Here is a 20,401-nt window from a genome sequence, read left to right on the forward strand (position 1 = left end):
TTGACACCCTTGATAAATGGTTGACACCCTTGATAAATGGTTGACACCCTTGATAAATGGTTGACACCCTTGATAAATGGTTGACACCCTTGATATATGGTTGACACCCTTGATATATGGTTGACACCCTTGATATATGGTTGACACCCTTGATAAATGATTGACACCCTTGATAAATGGTTGACACCCTTGATAAATGGTTGACACCCTTGATAAATGGTTGACACCCTTGATAAATGATTGACACCCTTGATAAATGGTTGACACCCTTGATAAATGGTTGACACCCTTGATAAATGGTTGACACCCTTGATAAATGGTTGACACCCTTGATAAAGATGAGCAATAATGACTGCATAAAACAATTAAAATACTGAGCTAGATTGCTATGCTAAAAAAAAGGGAAATTATATTTTTTTATACTAATACAACTGCTCAGATAAAGAGATTTTGTTTAAAAAACCTTAAAGTCGTGTTTTTCGCACAAAGGTCCAAATGATTCATACCCGTTTTAGGTACATTTCAATTCAATTCAAATTACTTTATTGGCATGACTTAACAATGTACATATTGCCAACACGTACATATTGCCTTTCAATACCACACCTTGTGAGGATAACGGCAATGAGCCTTTTTCTAAAATGCTTTATTCGTTGGAGGACGCATTAGGAGGGATTGTAGACCATTGCCCTCTTCTATTCAAACCACCAGTTTCCAATGGGTTTTCAGTCCGGAGACTGAGATGGCCATTGCAAAATGTTGATTTTGTGGCCAAATAACCATTCATTTGTGGATTTTGATGTGTGCAGAGGCAACCATTTTTTGGGCTAAAATGTCCTGGTACTGGATAAAAGTTCATGACCTTACCAAGGTTTGGACACACCTACTCATTCCAGGGTTTTTCTTTCTTTTTCGACATTGTAGAACAATAGTGAAGACATCAAAACTATGATATAACACACATTGAATCATGTAGTAACCAAAAAAGTGTTTTGGCCAAAATGTCCTGGTACTGGGTAAAGTTCATGATGCCGTTGACCTTACCAAGAGCCCCGGACCAGTGGAGCAAAAGGAGCCCACAGCTACTGTAGAACATGCTGGTGGATCTGTAATGTTATGGGGCTATTGACCTTCCACTGGTCTGGGGCCCTTGGTAAGGTCAACGGCATCATGAACTTTACCCAGTACCAGGACACTGAGACTATCACAGTGCAGGTACATTTATACGGAGACTTAATTACACACAGGTGGATTGTATTTATCATCATTAGTCATTTAGGTCAACATTGGATCATTCAGAGATCCTCACTGAACTTCTGGAGAGAGTTTGCTGCACGGAAAGTAAAGGGGCTGAATAATTTTGCACGCCCAATTTTTCAGTTTTTGATTTGTTAAAAAAGTTTGAAATATCCAATAAATGTCGTTCCACTTCAAGATTGTGATTCTTCACAAAAAAATACAGTTTTATATCTTTATGTTTGAAGCCTGAAATGTGGAATGTGGCAAAAGGTCGCAAAGTTCAAGGGGGCCGAATACTTTCGCAAGGCACTGTATATATATATATATACATACATATATACATACACACACATACATACAGTGGGGAGAACAAGTATTTGATACACTGCCGATTTTGCAGGTTTTCCTACTTACAAAGCATGTAGAGGTCTGTAATTTTTATCAAAGGTACACTTCAACTGTGAGAGAAAATCCAGAAAATCACATTGTATGATTTTATAGAACTTTTAGACCTTCTCCAGATCCTTCAGGTTTCGGGGCTGACGCTGGAGGTGTGTCTACAGATACACTGTATAAATGGAGGTGTGTCTACAGATACACTGTATTAATGGAGGTGTGTCTACTGATACACTGTATTAATGGAGGTGTGGAGGAGGTGTGTCTACAGCTAAACTGTATTAATGGAGTTGTGGAGGAGGTGTCTACTGATACACTGTATTAATGGAGGTGTGGAGGAGGTGTGTCTACAGATACACTGTATTAATGGAGGTGTGTCTACTGATACACTGTATTAATGGAGGTGTGGAGGAGGTGTGTCTACAGCTAAACTGTATTAATGGAGGTGTGGAGGAGGTGTCTACTGATACACTGTATTAATGGAGGTGTGGAGGAGGTGTGTCTACTGATACACTGTATTAATGGAGGTGTGTCTACTGATACACTGTATTAATGGAGGTGTGGAGGAGGTGTGTCTACAGCTAAACTGTATTAATGGAGGTGTGGAGGAGGTGTCTACTGATACACTGTATTAATGGAGGTGTATATGGACCATCTGTAGGCCTGATAACAATATGGACCATCAGTAGGTCTGATAACAATATGGACCATCAGTAGGTCTGATAACAATATGGACCATCTGTAGGCCTGATAACAATATGGACCATCAGTAGGTCTGATAACAATATGGACCATCTGTAGGCCTAATAACAATATGGACCATCTGTAGGCCTGATAACAATATGGACCATCTGTAGGCCTGATAACAATATGGACCATCAGTAGGTCTGATAACAATCAATATGGACCATCAGTAGGTCTGATAACAATCAATATGGACCATCTGTAGGCCTGATAACAATCAATATGGACCATCTGTAGGCCTGATAACAATATGGACCATCTGTAGGCCTGATAACAATATGGACCATCTGTAGGCCTGATAACAATATGGACCATCAGTAGGTCTGATAACAATATGGACCATCAGTAGGTCTGATAACAATCAATATGGACCATCAGTAGGTCTGATAACAATCAATATGGACCATCAGTAGGTCTGATAACAATCAATATAGACCATCTGTAGGTCTGATAACAATCAATATGGACCATCAGTAGGTCTGATAACAATATGGACCATCAGTAGGCCTGATAACAATATGGACCATCAGTAGGTCTGATAACAATCAATATGGACCAACAGTAGGTCTGATAACAATATGGACCATCAGTAGGCCTGATAACAATATGGACCATCAGTAGGTCTGATAACAATCAATATGGACCATCTGTAGGCCTGATAACAATATGGACCATCAGTAGGCCTGATAACAATAGGGACCATCTGTAGGCCTGATAACAATATGGACCATCAGTAGGTCTGATAACAATATGCACCATCAGTAGGTCTGATAACAATCAATATGGACCATCAGTAGGTCTGATAACAATCAATATGGACCATCAGTAGGCCTGATAACAATATGGACCATCAGTAGGTCTGATAACAACACAACTGCCCATTTACTGTTAGTTCCCTTCAGTTGGTATAGTCCACATTACCATTCCAGTCATTTCACTGTTTGGTTTACCTTCATTTGCTTACTTTGTAAACGCCATCACGGCCGTGTGGTTGTTTTGAAGATCATTAGTAAAGTTGACAATATTAAGAAAGACATGCCAATAGCTATGGAGAGGAGAGCAGACCAAGCCCTAACACATGGCGATGTAATCACACGGTTCCACGGTTGGTGCAGGCAATTGACCAGGATCTAGTCTATTATTGTACACTATTCTCCATATTATAATTATATTTATCACTAATCTTCCAACATTATCATTGGTTGAAGAACTGAATGTGGCAGTTTTCAGAAATAATTAAATCATCGTTTTATTACATTTTTATAGATTTTTATGTTATTTTACCAGGTAAGTTGACTGAGAAAACATTCTCCTTTACATCAATGACCTGGGGAATAGTTACAGGGGAGAGGAGGGGGATGAATGAGCCAATTGTAAGCCGGGGATGGTTAGGTGGCCATGGTCTATTACAGAGTATTGGCCAAAATCCACCCATCAGGGTCGGTCTAGTACAGAGTGCTGGCCAACATCCACCAATCAGGGTCGGTCTAGTACAGAGTGCTGGCCAACATCCATCAATCAGAGTCGCTCTAGTACAGAGTGCTGGCCAACTTCCACCAATCAGGGTCGGTCTAGTTCAACAGGGTCAGTCTAGTACAGTGTGCTGGCCAAAATCCATCAATCAGAGTCGGTCTAGTTCATCAGGGTCAGTCTAGTACAGAGTGCTGACCAACATCCACCAATCAGGGTCGGTCTAGTACAGTGTGCTGGCCAACATCCTTCAATCAGAGTCGGGCTAGTTCATCAGGGTCAGTCTAGTACAGAGTGCTGGCCAACATCCATCCATCAGGTTCAGTCTAGTTCATCAGGGTCAGTCTAGTACAGAGTGCAGGCCAACATCCACCAATAGGGGAGGGTCTAGTACAGAGTGCTGGCCAACATCCACCAATCAGGGTCGGTCTGGTTCAGAGTGCTGGCCAACATCCATCAATCAGGGTCGCTCTAGTACAGAGCGCTGGCCAACATCCATCAATCAGAGTCGGTCTAGTACAGAGTGCTGGCCAACTTCCACCAATCAGGGTCGGTCTAGTTCAACAGGGTCAGTCTAGTTATTCAGTGTCGGTCTCGTTCGTCAGGGTCTGTCTCGTTCGTCAAGGTCGGTCTAGTCCGTCATTGTTGGTCTCGTTCTTCAGGGTCGGTCTCGTTCTTCAGGGTCGGTCTCGTTCTTCAGGGTCGGTCTCGTTCTTCAGGGTCGGTCTCGTTCTTCAGGTCGGTCTCGTTCTTCAGGGTCGGTCTCGTTCTTCAGGGTCGGTCTCGTTCTTCAGGGTCGGTCTCGTTCTTCAGGGTCGGTCTCGTTCTTCAGGGTCGGTCTCGTTCTTCAGGGTCGGTCTCGTTCTTCAGGGTCGGTCTCGTTCTTCAGGGTCGGTCTCGTTCTTCAGGGTCGGTCTCATTCTTCAGGGTCGGTCTCGTTCATCAGGGTCGGTCTAGTCCATCAGGGTCGGTCTAGTCCATCAGGGTCGGTCTAGTCCATCAGGGTCGGTCTAGTCCATAAGGGTCGGTCTAGTACAGAGTGCTGGCCAACATCCATCCATCAGGGACGGTCTTGTTCATCAGGGTCTAGTTCAGAGTGCTGCTGTGTTTCTGAATGCCCTCCATGATGTTCCACTGACCTTGGATAACTTCCACCTACTTAGCACTTTGTTTGAGACAGTCCTTTAGAGCTGACACAACCTCTGGTAATATAACATCTCTGTTCTCCTTGGAGACCTGAGAGAGAGGAGGGAAGGCCGGGGGGTGGGGGGTAGGGAGAGAAACACACAACCAAAGATGCTTAAGAGATACCATAGCAGCAAGAGCGTAGTGTTCCTGATGGATGGAACCAGATAACACTGTTAATATCACTAATATTGATCCTGATGGATGGAACCAGATCTAACAGTTAAATGTCACTAATATTGATCCTGATGGATGGATCTGGTTTAGTCACGCATGATTTCACGTTTAATCCCCAAATGATAATAGTATCCACCATGCTATACTGTAAAGGATAATAGTATCCACCATGCTATACTGTAAAGGATAATGGTATCCACCATGCTTTGCTGTAAAGGATAATAGTATCCGCCATGCTAAACTGTAAAGGATAATGGTATCCACCATGCTTTGCTGTAAAGGATAATGGTGTCCACCATGCTATACTGTAAAGGATAATGGTATCCACCATGCTATTCTGTAAAGGATAATGGTATCCACCATGCTATACTGTAAAGGATAATGGTATCACCATGCTATACTGTAAAGGATAATGGTATCCACCATGCTTTACTGTAAAGGATAATGGTATCCACCATGCTATACTGTAAAGGATAATGGTATCCACCATGCTTTGCTGTAAAGGATAATGGTGTCCACCATGCTATACTGTAAAGGATAATGGTATCCGCCATGCTAAACTGTAAAGGATAATGGTATCCACCATGCTATACTGTAAAGGATAATGGTATCCACCATGCTTTGCTGTAAAGGATAATGGTATCCACCACACTTTGCTGTAAAGGATAATGGTACCCACCACGCTATACTGTAAAGGATAATGGTACCCACCATGCTATATTGTAAAGCATAATGGTATCCACCATGCTTTACTGTAAAGGATAATGGTATCCACCATGCTATACTGTGAAGGATAATGGTATCAGTCATGCTATACATTCTACACGGTAAAAGGATAATGGTATCCACCATGCTATACTGTAAAGGATAATGGTATCAGTCATGCTATACATTCTACATGGTAAAAGGATAATGGCATCCACCATGCTATACTGTAAAGGATAATGGTATCCACCATGCTATACATTCTACATGGTAAAAGGATAATGGTATCCACCATGCTATACTGTAAAGGATAATGGTATCAGTCATGCTATACATTCTTTTGACCGGTAGTGAGTGAGTGAGTGAGTGAGTGAGTGAGTACATACATATATACATTGGCTTGCAAAAATATTCATTGGCAGTTTTCTGATTTTGGTGCCTGGAATTAAAATAGATTTTTGGGGGGTTTGCATCATTTGATTTAGACAACATGCCTACCACTTTGAAGATGCAAAATATGTTTTATTGTGAAACAAGCATGAAATATTCACCCCCCCAAAGTCAATACTTTGCAGAGCCACCTTTTGCAGCAATTACAGCTGCAAGTCTCTTGGGGTATGTCTCTATAAGCTTGGCACATCTAGCCACTGGGATTTTTGCCCATTCTTCAAGGCGGCAGGGTAGCCTAGTGGTTAGAGCGTTGGACTAGTAACCGTAAGGTTGCAAGTTCAAACCCCCGAGCTGACAAGGTACAAATCTGTCGTTCTGCCCCTGAACAGGCAGTTAACCCACTGTTCCTAGGCCGTCATTGAAAATAAGAATTTGTTCTTAACTGATCTTGCCTAGTTAAATAAAAGGTAAAAAAAAAAAAAAAGACAAAACTGCTCCAGCTCCTTCAGGTTGGATGGGTTCTGCTGGTGTATAGCAATCTTTAAGTCATACCACAGATTCTCAATTGGATTGAGGTCTTGGTTTTGACTAGGTCATTCTAAGACATTTAAATGTTTCCCCTTAAACCACACGAGTGTGGCTTTAGCAGTATGCCTCGAGTCATTGTCCTGCTGGAAGGTGAACCTTCTTCCCAGTCTCAAATCTCTGGAAGACTGAAACAGGTTTCCCTCAAGAATTTCCTTATATTTAGCTCCATTCATCATTCCTTCAATTCTGACCAGTTTCCCTGCCGATGAAAAACATCCCCACAGCATGATGCTGTCACCACGCGTCACTGTGGGGATGGTGTTCTAGGGGTGTTGTGAGGTGTTGGGTTTGCAGCAGACACGAAACGTTTGGCGAACACCAAACGTGTTGGCTTATTTTTTTCTTTAAGCAATGGCTTTTCTCTGGCCACTCTTCCGTAAAGCCCAGCTCTGTGGAGTGTATGGCTTAAAGTGGTCCTATGGACAGATACTCCAATCTCCGCTGTGGAGCTTTGCAACTCCTTCAGGGTTATCTTTGGTCTCTTTGTTGCCTCTCTGATTAATGCCCTCCTTGCCTGGTCCATGAGTTTGGGATATTATTTTATAACCCAACCCTGATCTGTACTTCTCCACAGCTTTGTCCCTGACCTGTTTGGAGAGCTCCTTGGTCTTCATAGTGCCGCTTGCCTGGTGGTGCCCCTCGCTTAGATGTGTTGCAGACTCCGCGGCCTTTCAGAACAGGTGTGTGTATATACACTGAGATCATGTGACAATTAGATTGCACACAGGTGGACTTCGACTAATTATGTGACTTCTGAAGGGAATTGGTTCCACCAGATCTTATTTAGGGGCTTCATAGCAAACGGGGTGAAAACATGCACGCGCCACTTTTCCATTTTTTACTTTTTAGATTTTTTAAAAGAAGTTATTAGTTTTATTTCGCTTCACCAATCTGGACTATTTTGTGTCTGTCCATTACATGAAATCCAAATAAATATCTATTTAAATTACAGGTTGTAATGCAACAAAATACTAAAAACGCCAAGGGGGTGAATACTTTTGAAAGGCACTGTATTATTTATTTCGAGAACAATTTAACCAGACTCCATAGGGTCATAGACCAATTTAACCAGACTCCATAGGGTCATAGACCAATTTAACCAGACTCCATAGGGTCATAGACCAATTTAACCAGACTCCATAGGGTCATAGACCAATTTAACCAGACTCCATAGGGTCATAGACCAATTTAACCAGACTCCATAGGGTCATAGACCAATTTAACCAGACTCCATAGGGTCATAGACTAATTTAACCAGACTCCATAGGGTCATAGACCAATTTAACCAGACTCCATAGGGTCATAGACTAATTTAACCAGACTCCATAGGGTCAGAGACCAATTTAACCAGACTCCATAGGGTCATAGACCAATTTAACCAGACTCCATAGGGTCATAGACTAATTTAACCAGACTCCATAGGGTCATAGACCAATTTAACCAGACTCCATAGGGTCAGAGACCAATTTAACCAGACTCCATAGGGTCTGAGACCAATTGCAGACTCCATAGGATCATAGACCAATTTAACCAGACTCCATAGGGTCATAGACCAATTTAACCAGACTCCATAGGGTCATAGACCAATTTAACCAGACTCCATAGGGTCATAGACCAATTTAACCAGACTCCATAGGGCCATAGACCAATTTAACCAGACTCCATAGGGTCAGAGACCAATTTAACCAGACTCCATAGGGTCAGAGACCAATTTAACCAGACTCCATAGGGTCAGAGACCAATTTAACCAGACTCCATAGGGTCTGAGACCAATTTAACCAGACTCCATAGGGTCATAGACCAATTTAACCAGACTCCATAGGGTCCTTAGACCAATTTAACCAGACTCCATAGGGTCTGAGACCAATTTAACCAGACTCCATAGGGTCATAGACCAATTTAACCAGACTCCATAGGGTCTGAGACCAATTTAACCAGACTCCATAGTGTCATAGACCAATTTAACCAGACTCCATAGGGTCTGAGACCAATTGCAGACTCCATAGGATCATAGACCAATTTAACCAGACTCCATAGGGTCTGAGACCAATTGCAGACTCCGCAGCATTTCAGAACAGAAACATTTGACATCCCTACAATGAGGCAGGTAAGATTAGATAAATACAGAGAGTGGGATTATTTGTGTGTGTGTCTGTGTGTGTGTGTGTGTGTGTACGCATGCGTGTGAATGTACTCACAGTGAAGACGGTGACGTCCGTCCTGGTCCGTATCTCCTCCACGAAACCCAGTGGTTTTCCTGAAGGGAGGGGTATAGTCCCCAGGACAGAGAAGACTGGAGAGTCCAGGGTCTGTCTGACTGACCTGATGAACGCCTGGCTGAACAGCTCCATTTTACCAACCTCATCAATGATAAACACCTGATGGTTGCTACTGCATGAAGAGTCAAGCTAAAACACAGAGAAAGAGAGTGAGGCTAGAGACAACATCACTCACCACAAAAAACAACAACTACAGTGCCTTGCGAAAGTATTCGGCCCCCTTGAACTTTGCGACCTTTTGCCACATTTCAGGCTTCAAACATAAAGATATAAAACTGTATTTTTTTGTGAAGAATCAACAACAAGTGGGACACAATCATGAAGTGGAACGACATTTATTGGATATTTCAAACTTTTTTAACAAATCAAAAACTGAAAAATTGGGTGTGCAAAATTATTCAGCCCCTTTACTTTCAGTGCAGCAAACTCTCTCCAGATGTTCAGTGAGGATCTCTGAATGATCCAACGTTGACCTAAATGACTAATGATGATAAATACAATCCACCTGTGTGTAATCAAGTCTCCGTATAAATGCACCTGCACTGTGATAGTCTCAGAGGTCCGTTAAAAGCGCAGAGAGCATCATGAAGAACAAGGAACACACCAGGCAGGTCCGAGATACTGTTGTGAAGAAGTTTAAAGCCGGATTTGGATACAAAAATATTTCCCAAGCTTTAAACATCCCAAGGAGCACTGTGCAAGCGACAATATTGAAATGGAAGGAGTATCAGACCACTGCAAATCTACCAAGACCTGGCCGTCCCTCTAAACTTTCAGCTCATACAAGGAGAAGACTGATCAGAGATGCAGCCAAGAGGCCCATGATCACTCTGGATGAACTGCAGAGATCTACAGCTGAGGTGGGAGACTCTGTCCATAGGACAACAATCAGTCGTATATTGCACAAATCTGGCCTTTATGGAAGAGTGGCAAGAAGAAAGACATTTCTTAAAGATATCCATAAAAAGTGTTGTTTAAAGTTTGCCACAAGCCACCTGGGAGACACACCAAACATGTGGAAGAAGGTGCTCTGGTCAAATGAAACCAAAATTGAACTTTTTGGCAACAATGCAAAACGTTATGTTTGGCGTAAAAGCAACACAGCTCATCACCTTGAACACACCATCCCCACTGTCAAACATGGTGGTGGCAGCATCATGGTTTGGGCCTGCTTTTCTTCAGCAGGGACAGGGAAGATGGTTAAAATTGATGGGAAGATGGATGGAGCCAAATACAGGACCATTCTGGAAGAAAACCTGGTGGAGTCTGCAAAAGACCTGAGACTGGGACAGAGATTTGTCTTCCAACAAGACAATGATCCAAAACATAAAGCAAAATCTACAATGGAATGGTTCGAAAATAAACATATCCAGGTGTTAGAATGGCCAAGTCAAAGTCCAGACCTGAATCGAGAATCTGTGGAAAGAACTGAAAACTGCTGTTCACAAATGCTCTCCATCCAACCTCACTGAGCTCGAGCTGTTTTGCAAGGAGGAATGGGAAAAATTTTCGGTCTCTCGATGTGCAAAACTGATAGAGACATACCCCAAGTGACTTACAGCTGTAATCGCAGCAAAAGGTGGCGCTACAAAGTATTAACTTAAGGGGGCTGAATAATTTTGCACGCCCAATTTTTCAGTTTTTGATTTGTTAAAAATGTTTGAAATATCCAATAAATGTCGTTCCACTTCATGATTGTGTCCCACTTGTTGTTGATTCTTCACAAAAAAATACAGTTTTATATCTTTATGTTTGAAGCCTGAAATGTGGCAAAAGGTCGCAAAGTTCAAGGGGGCCGAATACTTTCGCAAGGCACTGTATATGGTTGATATACTAGAGCTGCTGTGGGCCTACTCTACTACCAGAGCTGCTGTGGGTCTACTCTACTCTACTCCCAGAGCTGCTGTGGACCTACTCTACTCTACTCTACTCCCAGAGCTGCTGTGGGCCTACTCCACTTTACTCCCAGAGCTGCTGTGGGTCTACTCTACTCTCAGGGCTGCTGTGGGCCTACTCTACTCTACTCCCAGAGCTGCTGTGGGTCTACTCTACTCTACTCCCAGAGCTGCTGTGGGCCTAATCTACTCTACTAACAGGGCTGCTGTGGGCCTTCGCTACTCTACTCCCAGAGCAGCTGTGGGCCTACTCTACTTTACTACCAGAGCTGCTGTGGGCCTACTCTACTCTACTACCAGAGCTGCTGTGGGCCTACTCTACTCTACTACTAGAGCTGCTGTGGGCCTACTCACAGTAGGGCTCTCTCATACTGTCCCTGGAGGGGGTGCGTCACCTGAGTGGGTTGATTCACTGATGTGGTCATCCTGTCTGGGTTGGCGCCCCCCCCCCCCCTTGGGTTATGCCGTGGCGGAGATCTTTGTGGGCTATACTCAGCCTTGTCTCAGGATGGTAAGTTGGTGGTTGAAGATATCCCTCTAGTGGTGTGGGGGCTATGCTTTCGCAAAGTGGGTGGGGTTATATACTTCCTGTTTGGCCCTGTCCGGGGGTGTCCTCAGATGGGGCCACAGTGTCTCCTGACCCCTCCTGTCTCAGCCTCCAGTATTTATGCTGCAGTAGTTTATGTGTCGGGTGGCTAGGGTCAGTTTGTTATATCTGGAGTACTTCTCCTGTCCTATTCGGTGTCCTGTGTGAATTAAAGCGTGCTCTCTCTAATTCTCTCTTTCTCTCTCTCGGAGGACCTGAGCCCTAGGACCATGCCTCAGGACTACCTGACATAACTCCTCCTTGCTGTCCCCAGTCCACCTGGCCATGCTGCTGCTCCAGTTTCAACTGTTCTGCCTTATTATTATTCGTCCATGCTGGTCATTTATGAACATTTGAACATCTTGGCCATGTTCTGTTATAATCTCCACCCAGCACAGCCAGAAGAGGACTGACCACCCAACATAGCCTGGTTCCTCTCTAGGTTTCTTCCTAGGTTCTGGCCTTTCTAGGGAGTTTTTCCTAGCCACCGTGCTTCTACACCTGCATTGCTTGCTGTTTGGGGTTTTAGGCTGGGTTTCTGTACAGCACTTTGAGATATCAGCTGATGTACGAAGGGCTATATAAATAAATGTTATTTTGATTTGATACTCTACTACCAGGGCTGCTGTGGGCCTACTCTACTCCACTACTAGAGCTGCTGTGGGCCTACTCTACTCCACTACTAGAGCTGCTGTGGGCCTACTCTACTCCACTACTAGAGCTGCTGTGGGCCTACTCTACTCCACTACTAGAGCTGCTGTGGGCCTACTCTACTCCACTACTAGGGCTGCTGTGGGCCTACTCTACTCTACTACCAGGGCTGCTGTGGGCCTACTCTACTCCACTACTAGAGCTGCTGTGGGCCTACTCTACTCTACTACCAGGGCTGCTGTGGGCCTACTCTACTCCACTACTAGGGCTGCTGTGGGCCTACTCTACTCCACTACTAGAGCTGCTGTGGGCCTACTCTACTCCACTACTAGAGCTGCTGTGGGCCTACTCTACTCCACTACTAGGGCTGCTGTGGGCCTACTCTACTCTACTACCAGGGCTGCTGTGGGCCTACTCTACTCCACTACTAGAGCTGCTGTGGGCCTACTCTACTCTACTACCAGGGCTGCTGTGGGCCTACTCTACTCTACTACCAGGGCTGCTGTGGGCCTACTCTACTCCACTACTAGAGCTGCTGTGGGCCTACTCTACTCTACTACCAGGGCTGCTGTGGGCCTACTCTACTCTACTACCAGGGCTGCTGTGGGCCTACTCTACTCCACTCCTAGAGCTGCTGTGGGCCTACTCTACTCTACTACCAGGGCTGCTGTGGGCCTACTCTACTCTACTACCAGGGCTGCTGTGGGCCTACTCTACTCTACTACCAGGGCTGCTGTGGGCCTACTCTACTCCACTACTAGAGCTGCTGTGGGCCTACTCTACTCCACTACTAGAGCTGCTGTGGGCCTACTCTACTCCACTACTAGAGCTGCTGTGGGCCTACTCTACTCCACTACTAGGGCTGCTGTGGGCCTACTCTACTCTACTACCAGGGCTGCTGTGGGCCTACTCTACTCTACTACCAGGGCTGCTGTGGGCCTACTCTACTCCACTACTAGAGCTGCTGTGGGCCTACTCTACTCCACTACTAGAGCTGCTGTGGGCCTACTCTACTCCACTACTAGAGCTGCTGTGGGCCTACTCTACTCCACTACTAGGGCTGCTGTGGGCCTACTCTACTCTACTACCAGGGCTGCTGTGGGCCTACTCTACTCCACTACTAGAGCTGCTGTGGGCCTACTCTACTCCACTACTAGAGCTGCTGTGGGCCTACTCTACTCCACTACTAGAGCTGCTGTGGGCCTACTCTACTCCACTACTAGGGCTGCTGTGGGCCTACTCTACTCTACTACCAGGGCTGCTGTGGGCCTACTCTACTCCACTACTAGAGCTGCTGTGGGCCTACTCTACAATACTACCAGAGCTGCTGTGGGCCTACTCTACTCTACTACCAGGGCTGCTGTGGGCCTACTCTACTCCACTACTAGAGCTGCTGTGGGCCTACTCTACTCTACTACCAGGGCTGCTGTGGGCCTACTCTACTCTACTACCAGGGCTGCTGTGGGCCTACTCTACTCTACTACCAGGGCTGCTGTGGGCCTACTCTACTCTACTACCAGGGCTGCTGTGGGCCTACTCTACTCCACTACTAGAGCTGCTGTGGGCCTACTCTACAATACTACCAGAGCTGCTGTGGGCCTACCCTACTCCTAGAGCTGCTGTGAGCCTACCCTACTCCCAGAGCTGCTGTGGGCCTACTCTACTACTAGAGCTGCTGTGCGCCTACTCTACTCTACTCTACTCCCAGAGCTGCTGTGGGCCTACTCTACTCTACTACCATAGCTGCTGTGGGCCTACTCTACTCTACTACCAGAGCTGCTGTGGGCCTACTCTACTCTACTACTAGGGCTGCTGTGGGCCTACTCTACTCTACTACTAGGGCTGCTGTGGGCCTACTCTACTCTACTACCAGAGAATGTCAAGAGTGCAAAGCTGTCATCAAGGCAAATGGTGGCTACTTTGAAGAATGTAAAATATATTTGATTTGTTTAACACTGTTGGTTACTACACGATTCCATATGTGTTATGTCATAGTTTTGATGTCTTCACCATTATTCTACAATGTTGAAAATAAAGAAAAACCCTGGAATGAGTAGGTGTCCAAACTCTCGACTGGTGCTGAATGAGGAAAATCACTGCTCACGACCCTGACATAGGAGGAAAATCATTGCTCACTACCCTGACATAGGAGGAAAATCACTGCTCACGACCCTGACATAGGAGGAAAATCACTGCTTAGTTAAAAAGTGCAATAATAACATACCTTTCTGAAGAGAGGTAGAGCCAGGTTCTCAAACGAAGGTACATCCACTACATACTGTCCTACAGTGTACTCCCTCCCTCCATGTGAAGCTACAGACTTCTCTCTGAACAGAACAAAGACAGCAGAGAAAACACATCAACACATAGGGGACTGTTTCCCAGACACAGATTAAGCCAAGTCCTGGACTGAAAATCGGCACCAGAAAATGTACATTGACCCTCCCCCCTCTTGAACACTGCTGCTACTGTTTGTCTGTTACCTGCATAGTCACTTCGCCCCCACCTACATGTAGAGATTACCTCAACTAGCCTGTACCCCCGCACACTGACTCGGTACCGTAACACCCTGTATATAGCCCCCACCTACATGTAGAGATTACCTCAACTAGCCTGTACCCCCGCACACTGACTCGGTACCGTAACACCCTGTATATAGCCCCCACCTACATGTAGAGATTACCTCAACTAGCCTGTACCCCCGCACACTGACTCGGTACCGTAACACCCTGTATATAGCCCCCACCTACATGTAGAGATTACCTCAACTAGCCTGTACCCCCGCACACTGACTCGGTACCGTAACACCCTGTATATAGCCTCCACATTGACTCTGTACTGGTACCCCCTGTATATAACCTCCACATTGACTCTGTACCGTAACACCCTGTATATAGCCTCCACATTGACTCTGTACCGTAACACCCTGTATATAGCCTCCACATTGACTCTGTACTGGTACCCCCTGTATATAACCTCCACATTGACTCTGTACCGTAACACCCTGTATATAGCCTCCACATTGACTCTGTACTGGTACCCCCTGTATATAGCCTCCACATTGACTCTGTACCGTAACACCCTGTATATAGCCTCCACATTGACTCTGTACCGTAACACCCTGTATATAGCCTCCACATTGACTCTGTACTGGTACCCCCTGTATATAACCTCGTTATTCTTATTGTTACTTTTTATCTTAGCCTACTTGGTAAATATTTTCTTCTTCTTGAACTACATGGTTGGTTAAGGGCTTGTCAGTCAGCATTTCACAGTAAAGTCTAACACTTGTTGTATTCGGCGAACGTGGCCAATAAAGCTTGATTTGATTTGAAAAGTAACAATAGAGAATGTTCATTGAAAATGTTTTTTAAGTCCTGAACTTGGCTTAATCTGTGTCTGGGGAACCGGGTCCTTACAAAAATAGGTAGACAATTTTGGTTGATTATGTAACGTGACCGAAACCTACCTGACTCTGGACAAGTTTCCTCTCTGTCCGGTCACAGTAACAACGTCGAAACCGACCCTGCGCCTCCCCTCCCTGACCTCCTGGGTGTAGAAGCCCTCCACAGACACACCTGAAGACACTATTACGTCACAGGCCTTCTGGACCAGGGTGGTCTTACCCACACCTTCACAATAGAAGAGGGTCGTGTCAAATCCAAAATGAAGTAGTTTTGTCTTGTTGGGGCCTTCAAACCATGACTATCAACAGAAATGCAATTTTTGATCATAATGTAAAGTACTGACTCATGAATAGAGTTGTTTTATGTTAGTATTTGGCAAAGGTCACACCATTCACTTTACAGAGGAAATCAGAATACTCAGGATCTGCCTGGGATACACGTTGTCTCTAGTTAACACAGCCACAAAGTCATAATTATGGCTAAAACCCTCCCATTTCTGAAAAATTATATTCTTAAAATGTGATTCTAAACCTAACCACACTGCTAACCTTATGCCTAACCCTATTATTAAATTAAGATGAGAATGCAAACTTTTGTAGCTAATTTTAACTTTGTGGCTTTGGAATCTAACCCTAACCCTAACCAGTGGAAACTGGGACACACCAGAGAGGAAGAGGTGAAGCGAGATGGTTTACTTCCACCAAAATATGTCAATTTAAAGATTTAAAGCAGATCATTAATTATTAAGCAAGTGAGGGGGTTTGTATGGGGGGCAATGAGTGTCAAATTTTGTCAAATTGAAAATTACTAACTATTTCAATACTTGAGGCTCATTTGATCTAATAGAAGTTGCGTAATGCTGAGGTTCTTTCGAGTGTAGGACACGGATATAAGTTGATGCAGTTGTCTCTGTTGAAATCCGAGACGTCTATGAATATTCATTAGGCTAGCATCTCACTTGTCATTGAGTACAATTGTAATATCAACGAATATTCAAATAATGAGATGTATCCACCAATCCAAAGAGAAATAGGCGTGAGCTTGACAGCCCAGTGTTCAGCTGGTAGTTAAAATGTAAACAACAACAACAAAATTACTAGAGCTAGTGTGTACTAATTAACGTATACTCGAGCTTGCGTGGTACTTAAAATAACGCCCAGGACCAGCGCTTTTGCACCGACTGGTATGTGTGGAGCACACTACACCCTGGAACATCACTACTGACTGCAGACCAACACACGTCTCCAGGTTGCGCGCGCACACACACAATTTGAGATGTTCCCGCATACCATTTTGCCCAAAATAACCTGTAGGTGTGATCAAGGCCTGACAGTAATTATTTGTGCAAAATGGTACGCAGCATCATCTGGATGTGTGCAACAAAAGTAGAACATTCACCTTCTGCTCCCATTTCTGTCAAGCCGTCTGTGCATACAGTTTGAAAGGTCCAACCTATGCACCGCACCTGCCTCTCAGCATAATGTTGCGGGTCAAACGCAGCGTTCCATTGGAAATCAAGAAGCTCAAGCGTCAGTTTATACATTGTTTTAGGTATTAGCTGAACTACTGCTGTTACATTGTATTGGGTGGCATCATGTCTATAGCTAACGTTAGTTAGCAGCAGTCACAACTTCACAGCGTTTCTGAACAACTTCCCGTGCCATGCTGTCTGCGTTGTGTTTTATACTTACCCGGAGGTCCGGTTAGGAAAACGTGTTTGATCATTTCTGATGAAATGTTCTGTATTCACTGTTCACTACTCCGCTTCCCCTCACATCCGTAAACATGGGAGCCGCACATGTGCAGATTGAATTAGCAGGGGATTATATTAATGAACCCGGTTAGCATGATTTCTTTCGATTTGGAACCGGGTGTGAGCCAGGTACTACGTTCTGTTCGACGGTCAAGTATGATTAGTATTCTGTGTTTTCACATGCACAAGTAATTGCTTTTGATAAAAACGCTTTATCTGCCTTCCCAATGAAAACTACTTTGAAAATTCGAACATATATTTTATGGAAAAGAGATGTAAGTTTGTTGACAGATTACCGTTCGATTTGAACCCGGCGCGCCTCCCTCACTGATTTCGCCCGGTCACCCATGTGATGGGCCATAACACGGTTCAACACAGTTCAACCCGGGGCAGTTTAATCGAATGCCCTTATTGACATTCATCGGGCAGGTAATAGTAGAAGGGGAAGAGAGAATAATCAATCAATACTAATTGGAAGGGGTCTGTGTAAATTTGAATCCAGGTAAAGCAGTGTGAATACTTTCTGAAGGCACTGTATATCAATATGTGCGGATAAAGATATTTCCACTGCTATTTCTTGCATAATTAATTTTATACACTCAAAATGTTCCCATCATGTCTAGCGTATTTAGTTTTATCAACATCTGGAAAGTTTACCGTTAGATTTGCTGTTTCCATCAGGCCTGTCTTCGCATTATCTTATCCGACATGTACTTTACTCACATAAAAAGGTTATTGGAACCAATTACACTCACTGGAGTATCTAACGTCTCTGAAAAAGCACCCGGGAATTGAGCCACACAGTGGAACGTGTCATAATACCCACACAACCTACATTTGATCCATTGTGGATTTTAGAAACACTTCAAAACAAATCACAATGAATTTGTCACATGTGCCGATAACACAGGTGTTGACCTTACAGTGAAATGCTTACTTATCAACAATGCAGTTTTAAGAAAACAAGTATCGAAGTATTTACTGAAGTAAAACATAAATAAATGAAAGAAAAATAAGAAAAATAACAAATAATTAAGGAGCAACAATAAAATAACAGTAACAAGGCTATATACAGGGGGTACCGGTACAGAGTCCATGTGGAGGCTATATACAGGGGGTACCGGTACAGAGTCATTGTGGAGGCTATATACAGGGGGTACCGGTACAGAGTCAATGTGGAGGCTAAATACAGGGGGTACCGGTACAGAGTCAATGTGGAGGCTATATACAGGGGGTACCGGTACAGAGTCCATGTGGAGGCTATATACAGGGGGTACCGGTACAGAGTCCATGTGGAGGCTATATACAGGGGGTACCGGTACAGAGTCAATGTGGAGGCTATATACAGGGGGTACCGGTACAGAGTCCATGTGGAGGCTATATACAGGGGGTACCGGTACAGAGTCAATGTGGAGGCTATATACAGGGGGTACCGGTACAGAGTCCATGTGGAGGCTATATACAGGGTGTACCGGTACAGAGTCAATGTGGAGGTTATATACAGGGGGTACCGGTACAGAGTCCATGTGGAGGCTATATACAGGGGGTACTGGTACAGAGTCCATGTGGAGGCTATATACAGGGGGTACCAGTACAGAGTCAATGTGGAGGCTATATACAGGGGGTACCGGTACAGAGTCCATGTGGAGGCTATATACAGGGGGTACCGGTACAGAGTCAATGTGGAGGCTATATACAGGGTGTTATGGTACAGAGTCAATGTGGAGGCTATATACAGGGGGTATCGGTACAGAGTCCATGTGGAGGCTATATACAGGGGGTACCAGTACAGAGTCAATGTGGAGGCTATATACAGGGGGTACCGGTACAGAGTCAATGTGGAGGCTATATACAGGGTGTTATGGTACAGAGTCCATGTGGAGGCTATATACAGGGTGTTATGGTACAGAGTCAATGTAGAGGCTATATACCAGTACAGAGTCAATGTGGAGGCTATATACAGGGTGTTATGGTACAGAGTCAATGTGGAGGCTATATACAGGGGGTACCGGTACAGAGTCAATGTGGAGACTATATACAGGGGGTACCGGTACAGAGTCCATGTGGAGGCTATATACAGGGGGTACCGGTACAGAGTCAATGTGGAGGCTATATACAGCGGGTACCGGTACAGAGTCAATGTGGAGACTATATACAGGGGGTACCGGTACAGAGTCCACGTGGGGGCTATATACAGGGTGTTATTGTACAGAGTCCATGTGGAGGCTATATACAGGGTGTTATGGTACAGAGTCAATGTGGAGGCTATATACAGGGGGTACCAGTACAGAGTCAATGTGGAGGCTATATACAGGGGGTACCGGTACAGAGTCAATGTGGAGACTATATACAGGGTATTATGGTACAGAGTCAATGTGGAGGCTATATACAGGGGGTACCGGTACAGTCAATGTGGAGGCTATATACAGGGGGTACCGGTACAGAGTGAATGTGGAGGCTATATACAGGGGGTACCAGTACAGAGTCAATGTGGAGGCTAAATACAGGGGGTACCAGTACAGAGTCAATGTGGAGGCTAAATACAGGGGGTACCAGTACAGAGTCAATGTGGAGGCTATATACAGGGGGCACCGGTACAGAGTCAATGTGGAGGCTATATACAGGGGGTACCGGTACAGAGTCAATGTGGAGGCTATATACAGGGGGTACCGGTACAGAGTCAATGTGGAGGCTATATACAGGGGGTACCAGTACAGAGTCAATGTGGAGGCTATATACAGGGGGTACTGGTACAGAGTCAATGTGGAGGCTATATACAGGGGGTACCGGTACAGTCAATGTGGAGGCTATATACAGGGGGTACTAGTACAGAGTCAATGTGGAGGCTATATACAGGGGGTACCGGTACAGTCAATGTGGAGGCTATATACAGGGGGTACCGGTACCGGAGCGTAGTAGCAGCAGCAGCAGCAGCA

At 44.8% G+C, this 20,401-nt stretch overlaps 1 protein-coding gene across 2 annotated transcripts; it reads right to left on the reverse strand.

Annotated features, from left to right (window-relative positions):
* Positions 1-516: 516 nt before the first annotated feature.
* ntpcr (nucleoside-triphosphatase, cancer-related) lies at positions 517-17,535 on the reverse strand. Of its 2 annotated transcripts, none has more exons than XM_020476922.2 (5): positions 17,404-17,535; positions 15,775-15,937; positions 14,530-14,632; positions 9,093-9,302; positions 517-5,085 (listed from the first exon to the last, which is right to left on the reverse strand). In XM_020476922.2, exons 1-5 carry the CDS (start codon positions 17,435-17,437, stop codon positions 5,005-5,007), a joined length of 591 nt encoding a protein of 196 aa, XP_020332511.2. In that variant the 5' UTR covers positions 17,438-17,535; the 3' UTR covers positions 517-5,004. The 2 variants fall into 2 exon arrangements, with proteins under 2 accessions (XP_020332511.2, XP_031654706.1); XM_031798846.1 differs by lacking the exon at positions 17,404-17,535 and adding an exon at positions 17,111-17,390.
* Between the last annotated feature and the right edge of the window lie 2,866 nt (positions 17,536-20,401).

This window comes from Oncorhynchus kisutch, linkage group LG20, assembly GCF_002021735.2.
Source record: "Oncorhynchus kisutch isolate 150728-3 linkage group LG20, Okis_V2, whole genome shotgun sequence".
Classification (NCBI taxonomy): Eukaryota; Metazoa; Chordata; class Actinopteri; order Salmoniformes; family Salmonidae; genus Oncorhynchus; species Oncorhynchus kisutch.